The following is a 15,099-nucleotide window of genomic DNA, read 5'->3' on the forward strand; positions in this document are numbered from 1 at the left end:
CAGCCTGCAAACTTACTGATAGTAAGGCTCTCGTTGAGCTTGAAGCTGCAGAGTACCTGGTCAATATTTCTTGCATGATAAAAGCCGTTGCCTCTTACCACAACTTGAAAGGATTCTGTAAGTAAAAATACCAGAAAGTTATGAAAAAACTCAAATACAGCATTTCAAATACAGATCAAATACAGATCCAGAGTGATCTGAAGTACAACATGACAATGGCTGTTCTCTGTCCTATGGCCGAAACAAAACATTCGCATTGTTACTCTCACTATTCAGCAGCAAAGGCCAAGAGTGCTATAGTGGCATTAGTGCCGCACAGACTCTTCTCTTTGTCTCAAGTTTGCTCTCACAAGCATAGCGCAGACCCCCAGTGCCTTAATTAAAGGTGCCACAGTAATATTGTAAGTCTGACTTGGCTGATGACATCTCATGGTTCCTCCATGGCTTTTGGGACAGACACCTTTGCTAACCATAAGCACCAGTCCTTCCTCCTGTCCCCACAGCAGATGGCACTCAGCTTGCAGCAGCAGCTCTGTTCTGGCACCTGCTGACAAACAGGATTCCCCTTCTAAACCCCTGTGAATCAGGGAGGAAGCTTTGCATCTGGTACAAGCCCTGGAAAAACACAATCTTTCTGCCCATACAAGAGCTGAGCCTGTGCACAGCCTCACTAACATCTGCTGTGCATGGGAATAACTAAGGACCCAGGCGCTGCCATCTTCTTTGTGCTTGTCCTCCATACCCCTGCGTCAGCAGCAGAAGCCACCAGCAGCACAAGAGACATGCCACAATCAGACACACTCTCTGCTGGCCAGAGCAAGTGCTCCTAAACCTGCTCCTCAGCTACTCTCACAACTTCTGTTCCTTCAATCCTGATAGGGTGGGAACCTGTGACTTTTGTCACTGTCACGATAAGCAACTGTGATTTGTTTATTCAAGCAGGAGACTCATCTGTTTTTTCACCAAACTTTTCAATAGTCTTTTTACCAATAAAGCAGTTTCACATTTGAGTAAAGCTAGTCTAGGAAATAGTTCTGCTGTCAGAAATAAGATTCCAACTGCACATGCACTGTTGGCACCACTGATCATGTTGCAGTGCACTGAGCTTGCTCACACACCTGAAGAATAACCCTCTGTTTGTTGCCAGAGAGATCAGTAAGGCGATCTGCCTGGCTGAGCACCTGCTGAGATAAGTGTGCAGGAGAAGGGAAGGGATGGAGACAAGTAGTGGTAGTGCTAGCTGACCTAGAACTGCTATCCCCAGTAGTTAGACAGGGAAAGTAATTTGAGGGAGAAGGTATTAATAATTCTGGGTTTGTTTTCTCAGCTTCTCCACAGCAAGCTTTTAAAATTATTTCTTAATAACTTATAAAGGAAACACTTCTGCTCAGAGCTCTAACAGCAGCACAACACAACTGTTTGCTGCTCTTCCTTCCCGGCCGCGCACAGCCCAACACTGAGCCATAGTCTCCTCCATACTCATGATCAAGTACTCAAAACCCACACTCTGGTTTTCTTCATGGTAACTTTCCCTTAGAGCAGTGCTCTGAACTGATGTAGGCTGCAAGGAACATGGGAATCAGAGAAGATATTTTGGGAGGGGAAAAAAAAACTATCTACTGGAGCACATAGTAAAGTGAAATACATACTTTGGCACTTTGCTGAAGAAAGATGGTCAAATATGAGACCTCACTGAGTACATCTAGAGCCAACATCAGAATCTGGCCTCTTTAAGGGAAGGATTACACCTCCTGGTTCCCACTGGGGGTGGCGGGCACTTCTTTAAACAAATAAAAATGGACTGTAGGGCAGATTCAGCTGCTTCTTACTCCAGTAAGAATCTAGGGTTACTCTAAGTCTGATTCATGCCTTAAGCCCTTTCCTCATCTAACCCAGTTGATATACTGAGAGTTAGTCTTGATGAGCATCTCTTTTTTTTTGGCAGTAAAGCCAAGAGTCATGGCCAGTTCTGAGGACAACTGGGCCTCTGCCCATCTGCCTGGGACCAGACATTATCCCAGACTTGCTTGTAGCCAGCCCATGCCACAGTACTTGAACACCCAGCTAAGATAATTTCTTTTCTTTTTCCCCCGTCTCAATTTTACATTATAAAAGCAGCTTGCTGAAACAAAATTGCACTTAGATTCTACACCTTCTCCTCCCTCCAATTGTCTTAAAGGCAGCAGCAAGCACAAAGGTTCGATACTTATTTCAGTGGCTTTAAAAAGATGCAGCAAGTAAGAGACTTTCAACTCAAAACATCAAAGGTAAAAGCTACATCTAGAAGTTTAGTCTTGTCAAGACAATTTATCTTTCCTGCCCTTCTTTTCATAGTCACTGCCACTCTGCACAGTCAGTTGTGAGCAATAACCTGTCCACCAACACAAGCTGACAATATAGTTTCAATATCAGACCTGCATAGAAATATAAACAGCTGGTACTAGGTTTGGCTGTTGCTGTTAAGAAGCCTGCTCCTTCAGATGCTCCAGAGTATTAACGTGTTCTGGATGATGGTCTGTTGAAATGGCTAATTCCATTTAATTTTGCGCCCTGGCTCTGGCTGCGTCCTTTTCTTCCTTGGTTACTGTCAGATTGTAGATTGTAGCTTTTGACAAGACAGTGAAGGGAAAAAGGTCAGCACTGCAATAACCGGGCAGTGCTGGCAGCGAGATGGTAGGTTGAAGCTGGTGCGCGCTGGCTGCGCTGTCGGCTTCGCTTCTGTGACTCTGATGAGAAGCTGACGGCTTGCATCCACACCTGGTAGTTGATGTGGCCAGTGGGATGCCACATCCAACAAATCCTTTCAATCCCGTCTGTGTACTATAAGCATAATCGAAGCAATGATGCTGTCAAATAGGATATAAGGCACCTCCGATTCTGCACTGATAGCCTGTTTACAGGCTGCATGTTGGTTACTTTAAATCAGAGAGTACAGGAAGGACCCAACTACATTGCTCCACATTAGGGACAATGAATTTGCAGGGTCAAAAAGCATTAAGCATAAGATAGCTTATGAGATTATGAGATTAATTTGTAAGTAGACTTGCCAGATAGCTTCGTCACAGAGAGCCACAGTCCCAAATGGCATTGTCACCACATGGAAATCGTTTCATCAGCATTTTACTAAACCTCTGGCAAATCCAAAATGAAGCAGAGATTACCAGTAATCACCAGCACAGTAGTAATTATGAGTTGCAAGAACAGCTACAAGGAGTGGGTCAGCTCCATTGTGACTGGCTTCCACTGAGCAACAGAAAGCCCTCATGATCTCATACCAGATTCTAAAAATTAGTAATAATGCTAAAAGCAGTCAAACTGATTATCACCTCCTCACTCAGATAAGTTTTATACAAAAAGCTCAGATAGAGCCACTTTTCAAAGTTATAAACAAAAAAACTTCTTTGCTGGAGAATGTGATATACTGTAAATATATATCGCACTCTTTCAGAAGGTCTACTATTTTTCAATCAAAGTTTTGGAATGCAAATTTCCATTACATACTAAAAAAAACCCTTGGAAAAAAAGGGGGAGAAATGTTGCATTTCTAGAAAATCTTATGTTCTAGAAAACCTTATGTTCTAGAAAATCTTATGTTCTTGTTTTCAGCTAAAAGCAGGTTTATACTTTTTTTATACATTTTTATTATTCTTATATATATTATTTATTATTTATATTTGTTATTCAATAGCTATATATCTTACCTATATATTATCAGTAAACGATATTAGTAATTACCTAAATTTAAAATGCATTAAAATTCTGAGATGAATTCATAGGTTTCATTTTTTTTTTGTGTTGAAGTCCAACTAAAGTACATTAAAAAAATAAAAATCATGTTACATATAGAAGTATATCTGACTGTCCAGTGAACTGGATTCAGGATCTGGATTCACGCTACCATGAAAAAAGTTGTTTAATCCCAGGAGATTCCTTCCAGCAGGCAGTGGTGCACACAGCTATAAAGATGAACCTCTGGCTATGTTGAAGTTAGTGGGATAATAGAGGATAATAAAGTCAAGCACAAGTGTAAATATTTGCAGCTTCATACTGTATAACCTTTTCCAGGAGTTAATTTCATCTAAGACTCACAGGACTTGACTCATAATAAAAGTTATTACAGGCCTCATTCTTTGTGCTAAAGACCATTTAACACAACAGTATGCACCATTTGGAGCTGCACTTTTGGCTTCCTCCTATTTTCAAGCCTCCTGCTGCTACAGGCAAACCTTCAAGCATGTGAGATCCAAGTCTTCCTACCCTGGTGATTCAGCACCACACTTTACCGTGCGCCAGCCTTTGCTGGATGGTTTTGCCAACAGGACAAACCTCAGAATTTAAGTGAAACAAGTGCTGGTATTTTGCTGAATCACCAGCAATACACAGAACCTGGTTCTCCCCAGTTTATATTGGTCTTACTTGAAAGCTACAAACACCATGAAAAAACTTTTACAGATGCAGGTAATACAGCAATATTTTTATTTATTTTTTAGGGCAAACTCCTTTGAAAAGTACTTGTATATTTTTAATCATGTTTGTGATAAACTAGTTACCTAGAAAGCTCGGCAAAAAACTGTACTCATGATTCCTTTTAAATAAAAGAAATTTTTTTGCTGAAATATATCCAGTTTTGAGAAGCAAAGACTACTACTGAAATCTCTCCTATTGGAACCCTCACATTTGCATGTAGCTAAATGCAACTTTTGCTGAACGTGAAAGCTTGCAATAAGCTGTTGCACAAAAAGAAAAAAAAAAAAAAAGGCTGGTATACAATAAACTGCAAGAAAAAAAAAGAAATAAAGAATTTATCACTATGGAATAACAAGAAAAAGCTTTGAAAAGTGAAAGCTTTAAAATCGTTTTTGATCATGTCCACAAATTGATTTTTGAAAGTAAAATCATTCCTTTTATTTTTTTATCTTTTCCACTGACAGGATTTTTAACACAAACATCTAGTCCACAATTACGTATTTAGGAATAGTTCAGAAGATACAAGGATATTTCATTTTAAATCGAAATACTCAGGGCAAGATCATACTGTGATTGACATGTGGAAATGAAGAATGAAAAATTTCTCTTCTCTGTGATATTTATTAGATTTTTCTTGATTTTCCTATTTTTATCTGTTTTCAAGGTCAGCTTTCATGCATCATTGCTATTTTAATGTGCTCATTTTGCAGCATGAACACAAGGAAATCAACACAAGACAGTAACATCAGATCTAAATAACCACACTGTAAACTGTACCTTCCAGCAAACTTATGGTGTCACTCTTACTCTGCTGTAATGGCCTCTTCAGTAAACAAACACACAGCAAGTGAATTGATAACGCAAACCAGAACAAATCCAAGTTAAATATACTACATATGAAAGGCATGAAATTATCAGCAGCTCCTCTGGGAATTCTTCATGTTTACTGTACACACTAACCATTTTTTATTGTAAGTAAAACATTAGCAGTTTGGAAAACACACCAGGTACCCTGGCCTATGCAGCTCACTGTGTCTGGTTCAATTAGCCTGAAATTTCTGTGCATGCTTTGCAAATCTTGTTCTAACTGCTGACAAGTCCTAGCAGACCCAGGAATGCAGCCTTTCCAGAAATTTGTGAAATGCCATCTTTAGACCCTAAACCACCTCTGACAGGCTGGCTTTACATCACTTCTGGTGTCTTTTGCTCCCGGATATTTTAACAAGTGGTATCCCCTGTTACCCAAGTGCTACCTCAATCAACTCTCCAAGCTCCTTTTCAGGCAGCTGAAGGTTTATTGGTGCAATTTTCTTCCCAGGCTGAGAAGGAACACGCAAGGCTTTAGCCATGGCCTGCGGGGATGCTCTAACACATCCACAGGCTTTAGCTCTCATACCACAGTAGCTAGTTACTGACATTTCATCAGTGTCGATCATTTGCTTTATTGCATTGTTCTTGTGGAAACTTACCTCCTGCACAAACACTCGATGGTTCAGCCGCTAGGATCTCAATGCAAGATTTCTTGAGAATCTAAAAAATTTAGATAATGGCATTTTTTGTAATCATTTTTATCTATGCTTTATTAATACAGGAAAGGGTGTCCTTTTCCGGGTTTCAGAATACCCAACTTACTGAATCGATGGTGCCTCTTAGGGCATAAAAGCCTCCCGTAACTGGAAAAACATGATCGATGCTGTCAGCAATTGTTGACAGCTGCAAAGAAAGACAATCATAAATCATGAAGAAAACAAAATTGCAGTGAACAAAACTGGGCCCTTTCATACTTGCTAAAAGGCATCACACTGACACGAAATGATTTATGCCTCCAGTAATTAAATAAATGCCTTCCTCTGATGCTGTTACTTGTGCAGTAATATCACAGGAAAACAAAACAAGAAGAAAGCAAGCAAAGTTACCTGCGTTTCATTGAAATCTTTCACTCCAACACAATAAACTATAGCTCCAAAGCTTCTGGCTCTGTTGGCCTAAAAAAAAAAAAACCTGCCATTAAGTGCAAAGCCATATAATCAGTGGAGTCAGCCGTTAATGCCTACAGGTTTGACATAAGCAGTTTGGGTGAATGTGAAGGTGACTTACTTCTTGTTCTGCATAATAAAACTGAACATCTTGCAATTCTCCATCTGTCAGAGCAATAATCACACTAGCGGTCCGAACTCCTACGTGAAGGATAGTTAAGAGATTGCCATTATATGTATGACACAAAGATTCGACAATGAAAAGAAAGTTTGAAGTGACGCATTCCTTTTTGCTGACATATAAATATAAAACCGTAAGGCCAGACTCTCAGCCTGATTTGCACAGATTTTATTGGAGATACACCAGCTGAAGGCCAGACACACAAAAGCATGCAATAAGTAAAAACCTGTGCACCTTCATATCACAAATATCACCAAAAAGGGGAGTGCTGCTCTAACAAGGTCCATGCGCAAACTTCTCTGTCTGTATAAAATATAGCATCTACCGAGATTACATCTAGACCTTTTCTGTGGAAAAGTGGCAAAACAGATCTGCAGAGGAGGAGAGGTTTCCCCTCTTCCCTTTGCAAATTTGTCTCTACACAAACCTTGCCCAGAGATTATGGTAAGAGTTACCTGTGCAAAAGGAGCTTTCCTGCTACCCTACCTTCCCCTCCAGCAGACTTTCAAAGAGCAACCCCACTAAACATGGCACAAAATGTGCTTCTGTAGGGCGTTCAGTCCTATGCTTCTTGAGAAACAAGAGCTGTCACTGAAAATCATAGGACTTCTGAGCATGTGAAAATCTTGAGATCAGGTCCATTAGAGAAAATTCATACCTTGTGATAAGATTTTCTATCCCACCTAAGCTTAAGTGAAAAGGTTGCATAGACTTTGGATAGCTATATGTGTAATACAGTATTGAATACAATACTACCTAAAAAATGCAACGTTAACAAAATTAAACTTAATTAATGTGCAAACTATGGCTCAATCAACCATCCTGCATCCATGGTTCTTAAGCAAAGTAACTAATACACACACATGTTACTTTCAGAGAAGTATGTTATTTTTTCAAAATTATCTGTAACAATTTCAAGTGTCTTCCCCCATACTGTCTGAAATTAAACACTGATCAGTTCTGACAGGTTTCTTATGCCATGCAGTCCTTCCCATGTCATGTCAGACACAGACAAATCTTAAAAAAAATGACCTGCAACTTGAGGTGGGGGGAGGGAGGGCGGGAATAGCTTGGATTCCCATAGTGCTCTTTTTTTCCCCCCTGCTCAGCATGCTTGAAAAAGGCTGGAAAAAAATGAGAGCTTATTTTGTTTTCTTTTGAACATTTTTTTCTTCCCTGATATTTCAGTTTATAAATCCAGCTATCATCTACTTTTTCCTTACAGAATAGTTGGTTAGTTCTTAGCTATATGTTATGATAAGGTAAAATAGTTTTCAGTTAGACTCTTCAGGACTCTATTTTGCTGACAGAGGTGCCTGAGAACCCATGCAGAGTTGCTGATGAAGACTCTATACTCATAGCCTATTTTATTAAAAGGCACTGACACATTTCTCCATTTTCCAAAGAGACCACCAGCCCACAAATGAAAACCACCTCATACCACGGTACAAACCAGGCAAGAAGTGTTCAGTTTAACTAATTAGGCCTTCTTTTGGCACAGACAAAAACCACAAATACATCTCCCTCTCCAAATTTAGGGAAAATTTACATTTTAGGAACTCAGAATCTAATCCTGAATCAGTCATGCTGATGCAAAAATCTCAGCTGATTGTGTTCATCCCTACACCAATGAGAACGAGGACTTGGGTGCACAAGGCAGACAGTGCTGAGTGCATCAGGACAAAAGGGTGCAGGGAAATCTGGGTGTTCCTGTCCCCTGGGAACAGGACAAGCAGTTCTGGCTGTAATGCTTTGGTCTGTATTCTGCACTGGGTCAGATCTGTGATTATACTGGTCTCCTCTGGTCTTAATAAACCATGAATCATGCATTTAAAAGTAGGGCCGTAGTCAAAATGGAATGTAGTGATTGTGTAACACCAATTCCTTCTCCAACACTTTTCGGCGGGTTTACTGCAGGTCATGCATGAACTATCATCACTGTCTCTTCGATGCAGATAACAGGAGCAATATACAACACATACCTCCATAGGTTTCATGGTAAATCTGCTCATTTGCCTGCAACAAAGTGCAGAACTTTGTTAGCTCTTAAGTATACCGGAAGCAAGCAAAGCAAAGTTTATATGTATAAATCAAAGGAAGGAGGTACTGTGATATGTACCCTTTTAAATCCTTCATGCATGAATGTGTCTCCTCCAGGCACTTCATACTGAAGAATGTCGAGCCCTCGTCTTATGGCTTCCCTTTGGATAAAAAACAAAACCAAATAAAACAGTGTTAAAATCAATCTTTTTTTTCCTTTTTTTCAAACCCCACAATTTTTCAGTCAAACACCCATGGGAGCATAAAACTGGATATATGATACAGTGTTAGGGTTAATACGGTTTAAGAGTGCAATTCCATCCCTCATTCTGGTACACTGTCAGTCAGGATAAGATTGAATTACAGCAAATAACAGGTATTAAACTCTGACAAACTGCAGACGGAATGAGAATTTAAAAGCTTATGACCCTGTCACGAAAATGGAACAAATAAAATCCCTATATCCAATCAATCATCAGGAAGTTGGAATTAGGACTTTTCCATTATAAAGACAGAGGCCAAAAGATAAGAGAACAGGATGGGAATGATGAGAATTTCCTATCCTAGACCAGGGACTGATCAACCCTCCTGGGCAGCTGGCTGCCTAGTAGGAGAGAGACTTTGATACTATGGCCCCACAGCTTCTTACTCCACAAATACCTGTTAACCTAGAGGATCACTCAGTGAAATTAAGAATTTAATCAACTAAAAGATCCACAGATCACTAAAAGACCCTGATCCGTGGCAAAGTTTTCATTATATTAATGGAACACAAGTAAGGCAAATAAGACACAAATATTCAACAGACAAGATGTAGGTAGTCCAATATCATCCCCAGATGCCATGGTGCATCGTTTTTTTAAGATAGTGAGAGCCCCATTTTACAGCTGGGTATTTTAGGTGGTACAACCCTAATTACAGAGGAAACGGGAGGCTATGTGGGATGAAGGCAAATTCAGGATTTGTCCTTGGGGCAAAAAGCACATTTTTAACCTTTCAAAGCATAGAACGAGTTGAAAAGGAACACATGGTGATCCATACATAAAAAAGGAGTTTAGGAAAGGGGACATTCTAATACCATGTTCGACATATTGCCCCAGGGTTCCTGCCTACTTTCCACCTTGCAAAGAGTAAATCCACCTCAGAGAAGTAAGCAAGTTTGGGCTCTGTCACCAAGGTACCTGGTGGAGACCTGAGCCAAAACTCAGTGGAGCCAGCAGATCTCCAAGACCCCTGTAGGGTTCTGGCTTTGGATGAGGTCCTGGAGTAGGAAATGGAAGAGAGGTGTTGTTTCAAGACTGTGTCAGAGCCCCCTTTATTTATAGGTTGCACTGTACTACTGGGGCCCTCTCATACAGACAGAAGCAGTAGCAAGGGCTTTAAGCTGAAAGTTCTTAGAAACACCTCCGTAATAGGGATTTGGGTATATGAGGCAAATTAAACCCAGAATTATTTGGGTTGGTTTTGTCTGTTTGGTTGGGTTTTTTGATTGTTTAGTTGGTTGGTTTTTTTGCTTGTGGGTTTCTGGGTTTGTTTTTTTTTTGGGGGGCGAGGTGGGGGTACAACTAGCTGCTGAAGTTTATGGCTTTGGGTCACTTTGAAGGGCACTGTGGGACTTCCATACAGTCTTTTGCTCATCAGCTCAGGGTCTGAGATACCTTACCCAAGAATTGCCCTTATTTGGGTAGCTGGGGATAGCGAGGATGTGCATGATTCCTGGACTGGAAATGCAGTTTCTCCCCAAAATACTGCAATAAAGAACAGATAGCCAGTGCTGCCTTTCTCTTACAAGGCTGAAAACAAAACTGTAGTGGAAGACCCAAAATCCTTCTAAGCCCTCTTCCAGTTGGGAAAGGTGGAAAGGATTTCAGTTGCTGCCTGAGTTTGTGCCACACTGAGACCAAGACAGACCTCTGAATTCTGGTTTGGGGGCCGCTCACTGCTTGAAAGGAGGAATGGAGGGTATTTCTGGATGAAAGCTGAGGGAAGAACTTGCCTGTTTTCTGTTAGTTTCATGATTGTAGTGCCTCGTGAAGAAAAAACGATGAAAGACATCCGCAACATTGGACTGAAACGGAAGAACAAGCCAGATCCATGTCACACACAAATCACTTCAGATTTTCATTTGCTAAGAAGCAGTGAATGAAAGAATAAATTAACTATATAGCAGATTAAAATATCAACTTAAGAAAACTTTACCTTATGAACTTCTCAGCTAGGCTTTCCACAAAAGAATAAATCTCAGTCCAATGATTTCTAACACTTCCAGACCTGTGTACAAAACATAATTGATTACATTAACCTATTTCACAGTGAAATTCCTTGTTCCACTCTCAGTCTTTAGCCTGGGCAACTCTAAAGGTGGTTAGGGACACAAATTACATAGATGTATATGGAGATGAGGCAGCTAGCTCTGTTGAGGTTTCTACAGCAGTTGTGTTGGAAGCTGTAACAGAAACCATCATGGCAAAACCTACTGACTCAAGGAGAAGTAGGTCTGAAATGGTTTACCTCACTATTTGAAAACAAATTCAGTAACTCTTCCATCTTCTTTTGTTCCTTTTATAACATAACCTATAAATATTTTCTTCTAGTTTAATTACTTTTATTTGACTGCGAGCAGATTATTTACTTTCCGAAAGCACAGCTCTCCCCTTGCAGCCACACAGAAAGTCTTGAGTGATCTTCTATCCTCCCAGAACGCGTGGGAGAATGTTTCCATGAATTACTGTTTGTTTCAAAAGAGAACGCTTTTGAAGCAATTCAGAAGGGAAAGGAAGTACTCGTAGCTAATTCGCTGGACTAACATTCTGGACAGTCAATCCCTGGCTGCGTTACAGATTTCTTGTGAAAACTTAGGCAACTTGGTTAAATGCACAAACTTACATTCATGCTGCCATTCCCAATATACAAAACTGAATTACTGGTACTCCCCGGCTTTTTTTCTGCTTAGTCTTACATTCTCAGGGACCCCTACACTCAGACCTCAAACAGAACCTTGCATGCAGCAACTCTGTAGTAAACGACAGGCGATTTCTATTGTGTGGATATAAGCCATACACTTTCAGGCCATTAAAAAGGCTACATAGCATGAGAAGTCAATGGTATTAAAAGCCCTCCCTAGCACTGTGGTGTTTATGAAAGAATGGCTTGTTTGCTTTCCTTGCTAGGCAAGCTCGTGTATCAGGTGTCTTAGGCATAAAGATCAACAAATCAACAGCACATACAGAAGGATCACAGGGATTTACACACAGAACTAAAAAAACCTTTAGTAGTAAAAAAATTTAACTACTGTAAAGCAGTAGGTTTCCTCTAACTTCTGTTAGACATTTTTCTGTGTAAATGTATATAAAAAAAGTGAGAAAATGACCCGTATTACAATTCCCAGTTCTACTAAGGACTTTCCAAGCGACCCTATGCCAGTCACTCCTGCCCCTGTATGTCAGGTACAGGTCAGCATACAGAAGCCCATGTGTGCTACTGTTCTGGAGAACTGGTGATTCATTCACAGATTGAACTGGTTATCACAGAATGAAGAAATTGCCTGGCACTGAGAGAGGGCAACAAAGCACCGGGAACTCCTCAAACCAAGGGTCTGGACTCTCTGTGGTCTCCAATCTCTATGTGCCATGCAACGACATGTTTATATATTCATAAATAGCACCAGTGAAAGTTTCTGGCACTGCTAGCACTTTTCTCATCATTAAAAAACAATCCATGCTGATGTGAGGTGTGTACTTCAAAGACAGCTTTTCCAAAAGAGATCTGAGGCAGTTCAATGCCTTTAATTCTCCAGGATTTTTCTCAAAGTCCCAGGCTAAATCTCTAAACATGATGAACTCAAAGAGATTTTCTTGAATCTCTGCAAGATGCATGTACAGCTCTTAAATTTTATTTTTATTTTAATCGTTTCCCCCCTGGAGTTGACATCTACAGATTCATTCCAAGTTTTCCAACCCACTTAAATCCAACTCCTGCAATTTCTAATGGAGTCACTTCTCTACACAGAATAGCCACAGTTTCTTACTTGGAAAAGACTGACCTATTTTGGTTGAGGTATCAAATTTCTACTGCCGGCTGCAGAGGCACTGATGCAATCCAAAAAAGAAAGTAGCAATGAGTTTTCTTTATAACAGCCACAAACCATCATTTCCAGTACCTTCTTAGGACTGTCAGAATTACCTCCTCTTCCCCCCCCCCCCCCTCCCCTTTTTTTTAATCTACCCCTCAGGCAAACAGCAGCTTGGTAAAACAGCCCAGACACTGGAAATTCAAGAAAATCATAAACCACTCAAGGTGGAAAAACATGGAGACTTTTAAAGTAAAAACGCACAGATAACCTTAATGCTGTGCACTTCCATGTACTCTGACTATAATGAAACACCTGTTCTTGGAAAGAGTACAGCCAGTGAGACTAATAATTGGCTGCAATAAGTCTGTAGATGCCTACCTCTGAACAGCTAAGGAGGTCTGGGGAGCGTACGGTGCTCTTAGAGTGTCTGGCTCTACATCACCAGGCTACAACCCTGCTGAGCAGAGGTACTTCAGCATGGCAGTGGGTCTCCTCCTCTAGGATGAACTCTGCATCCACATGTTGCTTATCAGCTGGGAAGTGTCAAAGTGTCCCCATCTATCAACTGGGAAGTGTCAAAACCAGACAGAAATGTTAGCAAGAAAACGATCCTGTTTCAATATCCCATATAAAGAGTACCAGTGAAGTGGTCAGCACTTAATCACTTCCCCACCACACTCCTCCAAAGCCCAGGTGTGTCATCTCTCACTGCAAATGTTGCCCAAACACCACAAATGCCTGTCATGTCGAACTTCTCATGAACGCTAGTGGGAATGGCCTAGCTTAGAGAAAAACCTGATTTCTCCACCCTCCTGCCCAAGCTCACCTCTAAATATCCCCATTTGTTAAGTATTTTTATTTGCAGATTCATATATATATATATATATTTATGTTCCGAACGCTGCTAGGGTTTGTCCTGATAGTTTCATCTGTTGCCCTGAGGCTTGACCCCACGCCAATGGCAACAGCAGTTTTCATGGCAGATTAAACAAAAAATTACAACAATAAAATGTTTGATAAACTGTATACTATGTTGCCAGATGCTGTCAAATACTGACAGTACTCCCAGCACTGGCAAACAGGGGCTGCCCAACACTATTGAAAATACTGAGGCATTTCACTGCTTTCAGGATCTTATCTTTCACACTCCAGAATCACTTTTGCTAGCAGCATAAACTAACCTGCTGCCCTTCCTGGCTGGATCAGACTAGGAGGTAACTTGCCTTGGTTTCCCATGACAAGCGGGAGGCTCCAAGCATACTTTAAGTTCCTTTCTGAACATAGCCAATGCTTGAAAGCCATACTGTTCATTTTTAACTCCACAGTTACCAAGCACAGAGAAAGCACAGGGTCTTTCAGTGATGCTCTACACTACAGGTTACTCTTGGTCATCCACACAGCATGATTTTTATAGCAGATTTGGTGCTTTTGTTGTTTCCCTTAGAACCTCTCAGTAACTAAGAACAAACTCCTGTTAATAAAGTACCCATGCTATTAGGGGCCTCAGAGTTGCATGTTGTCCCAAAGCGTCATCAGTAAACAAACACAAACAGATTCCTTGCCTGGCCTGTTTGGCCACCAAATGATACATTCTTGTAAGATTTCAGAGGAACTGTGAAGAATTCTGAATAATGAGAAAAGAATAAATGAAGCATGGAAAAGGTCAGTGCTGTGCAGAAAAAGCACCGGGCGCGTGACACACACTCGTCGGCCCTCACCAGTAACTAGGAGAAGCCACGGGGAAGTGATGTAGCCAGGGAATTCTATGTAACCCGCTGTGGAGGTTTGTGCCAGTGGATCCACCAAGCTGTCAGCAAAGGAAGACTACGTTACAGCCAGACCTATCTTGTTGGCTCATGCCTTTTGAGATTTCCTGCTTTCAGCCATCAGCTACCTGGTTCAACTCCTCACATCAGTCAAAACAGCCACTGTCACTCAGCTGAGCCCCAGGCTTCCTCCTTGCACACTCCCCGCTGAAGATGCCCAGTAAGCCCCATGTTCTCTGCAAAGTAGCAGTCCCCACAAGCCAAAGACCTCTGTGGATGGTGACCCACAGCTTACGAGCAGTGAGCGTGCCTTTCAGAGTCAAGCTGGATGATGAGGTTCCAGCCCTCGGAGGTTACATAATTCTCATGGCAAAGGAAAATGCAAAGCAATAAACAGCTGCTGCGTTCTGTGGCTGAAGAGCTGCGGAAAGTATTTCAGGGCCTGTTTCTGCTGCTGGTTCTGCTGGGGTGAGCCTGGAACGGGTCCAGAGAAATAGCAGAATTTCCCCATGTTCATATCTGCACAACTGGGACCAGAATTAAGCCCAAGCAAAGTGAAAAAACCCACACGAGCCATTTGTCGCGAGTGTGCTCCCC

General features: G+C 41.1%; 1 protein-coding gene across 2 annotated transcripts in view; it reads right to left on the reverse strand.

Moving 5' to 3' along the window:
* Window positions 1-15,099, reverse strand: part of ANTXRL (ANTXR like) — a 58,130-nt gene that overhangs the window by 34,798 nt on the left and 8,233 nt on the right. The window contains exons 2-10 of one of the 2 annotated variants that reach the window (XM_030488391.1): window positions 10,864-10,935; window positions 10,661-10,732; window positions 8,744-8,825; window positions 8,607-8,640; window positions 6,565-6,644; window positions 6,384-6,452; window positions 6,100-6,180; window positions 5,937-5,997; window positions 17-115 (exon numbers count right to left, since the gene is read on the reverse strand). In XM_030488391.1, coding sequence (XP_030344251.1) covers window positions 17-115; window positions 5,937-5,997; window positions 6,100-6,180; window positions 6,384-6,452; window positions 6,565-6,644; window positions 8,607-8,640; window positions 8,744-8,825; window positions 10,661-10,732; window positions 10,864-10,935 — 650 coding nt within the window. The remainder of the gene's footprint in view (window positions 1-16; window positions 116-5,936; window positions 5,998-6,099; window positions 6,181-6,383; window positions 6,453-6,564; window positions 6,645-8,606; window positions 8,641-8,743; window positions 8,826-10,660; window positions 10,733-10,863; window positions 10,936-15,099) is intronic. The other variant, XM_030488392.1, reaches the window with a different exon arrangement.

This window comes from Strigops habroptila, chromosome 5 (assembly GCF_004027225.2).
Source record: "Strigops habroptila isolate Jane chromosome 5, bStrHab1.2.pri, whole genome shotgun sequence".
In the NCBI taxonomy this organism is placed as follows: Eukaryota; Metazoa; Chordata; class Aves; order Psittaciformes; family Psittacidae; genus Strigops; species Strigops habroptila.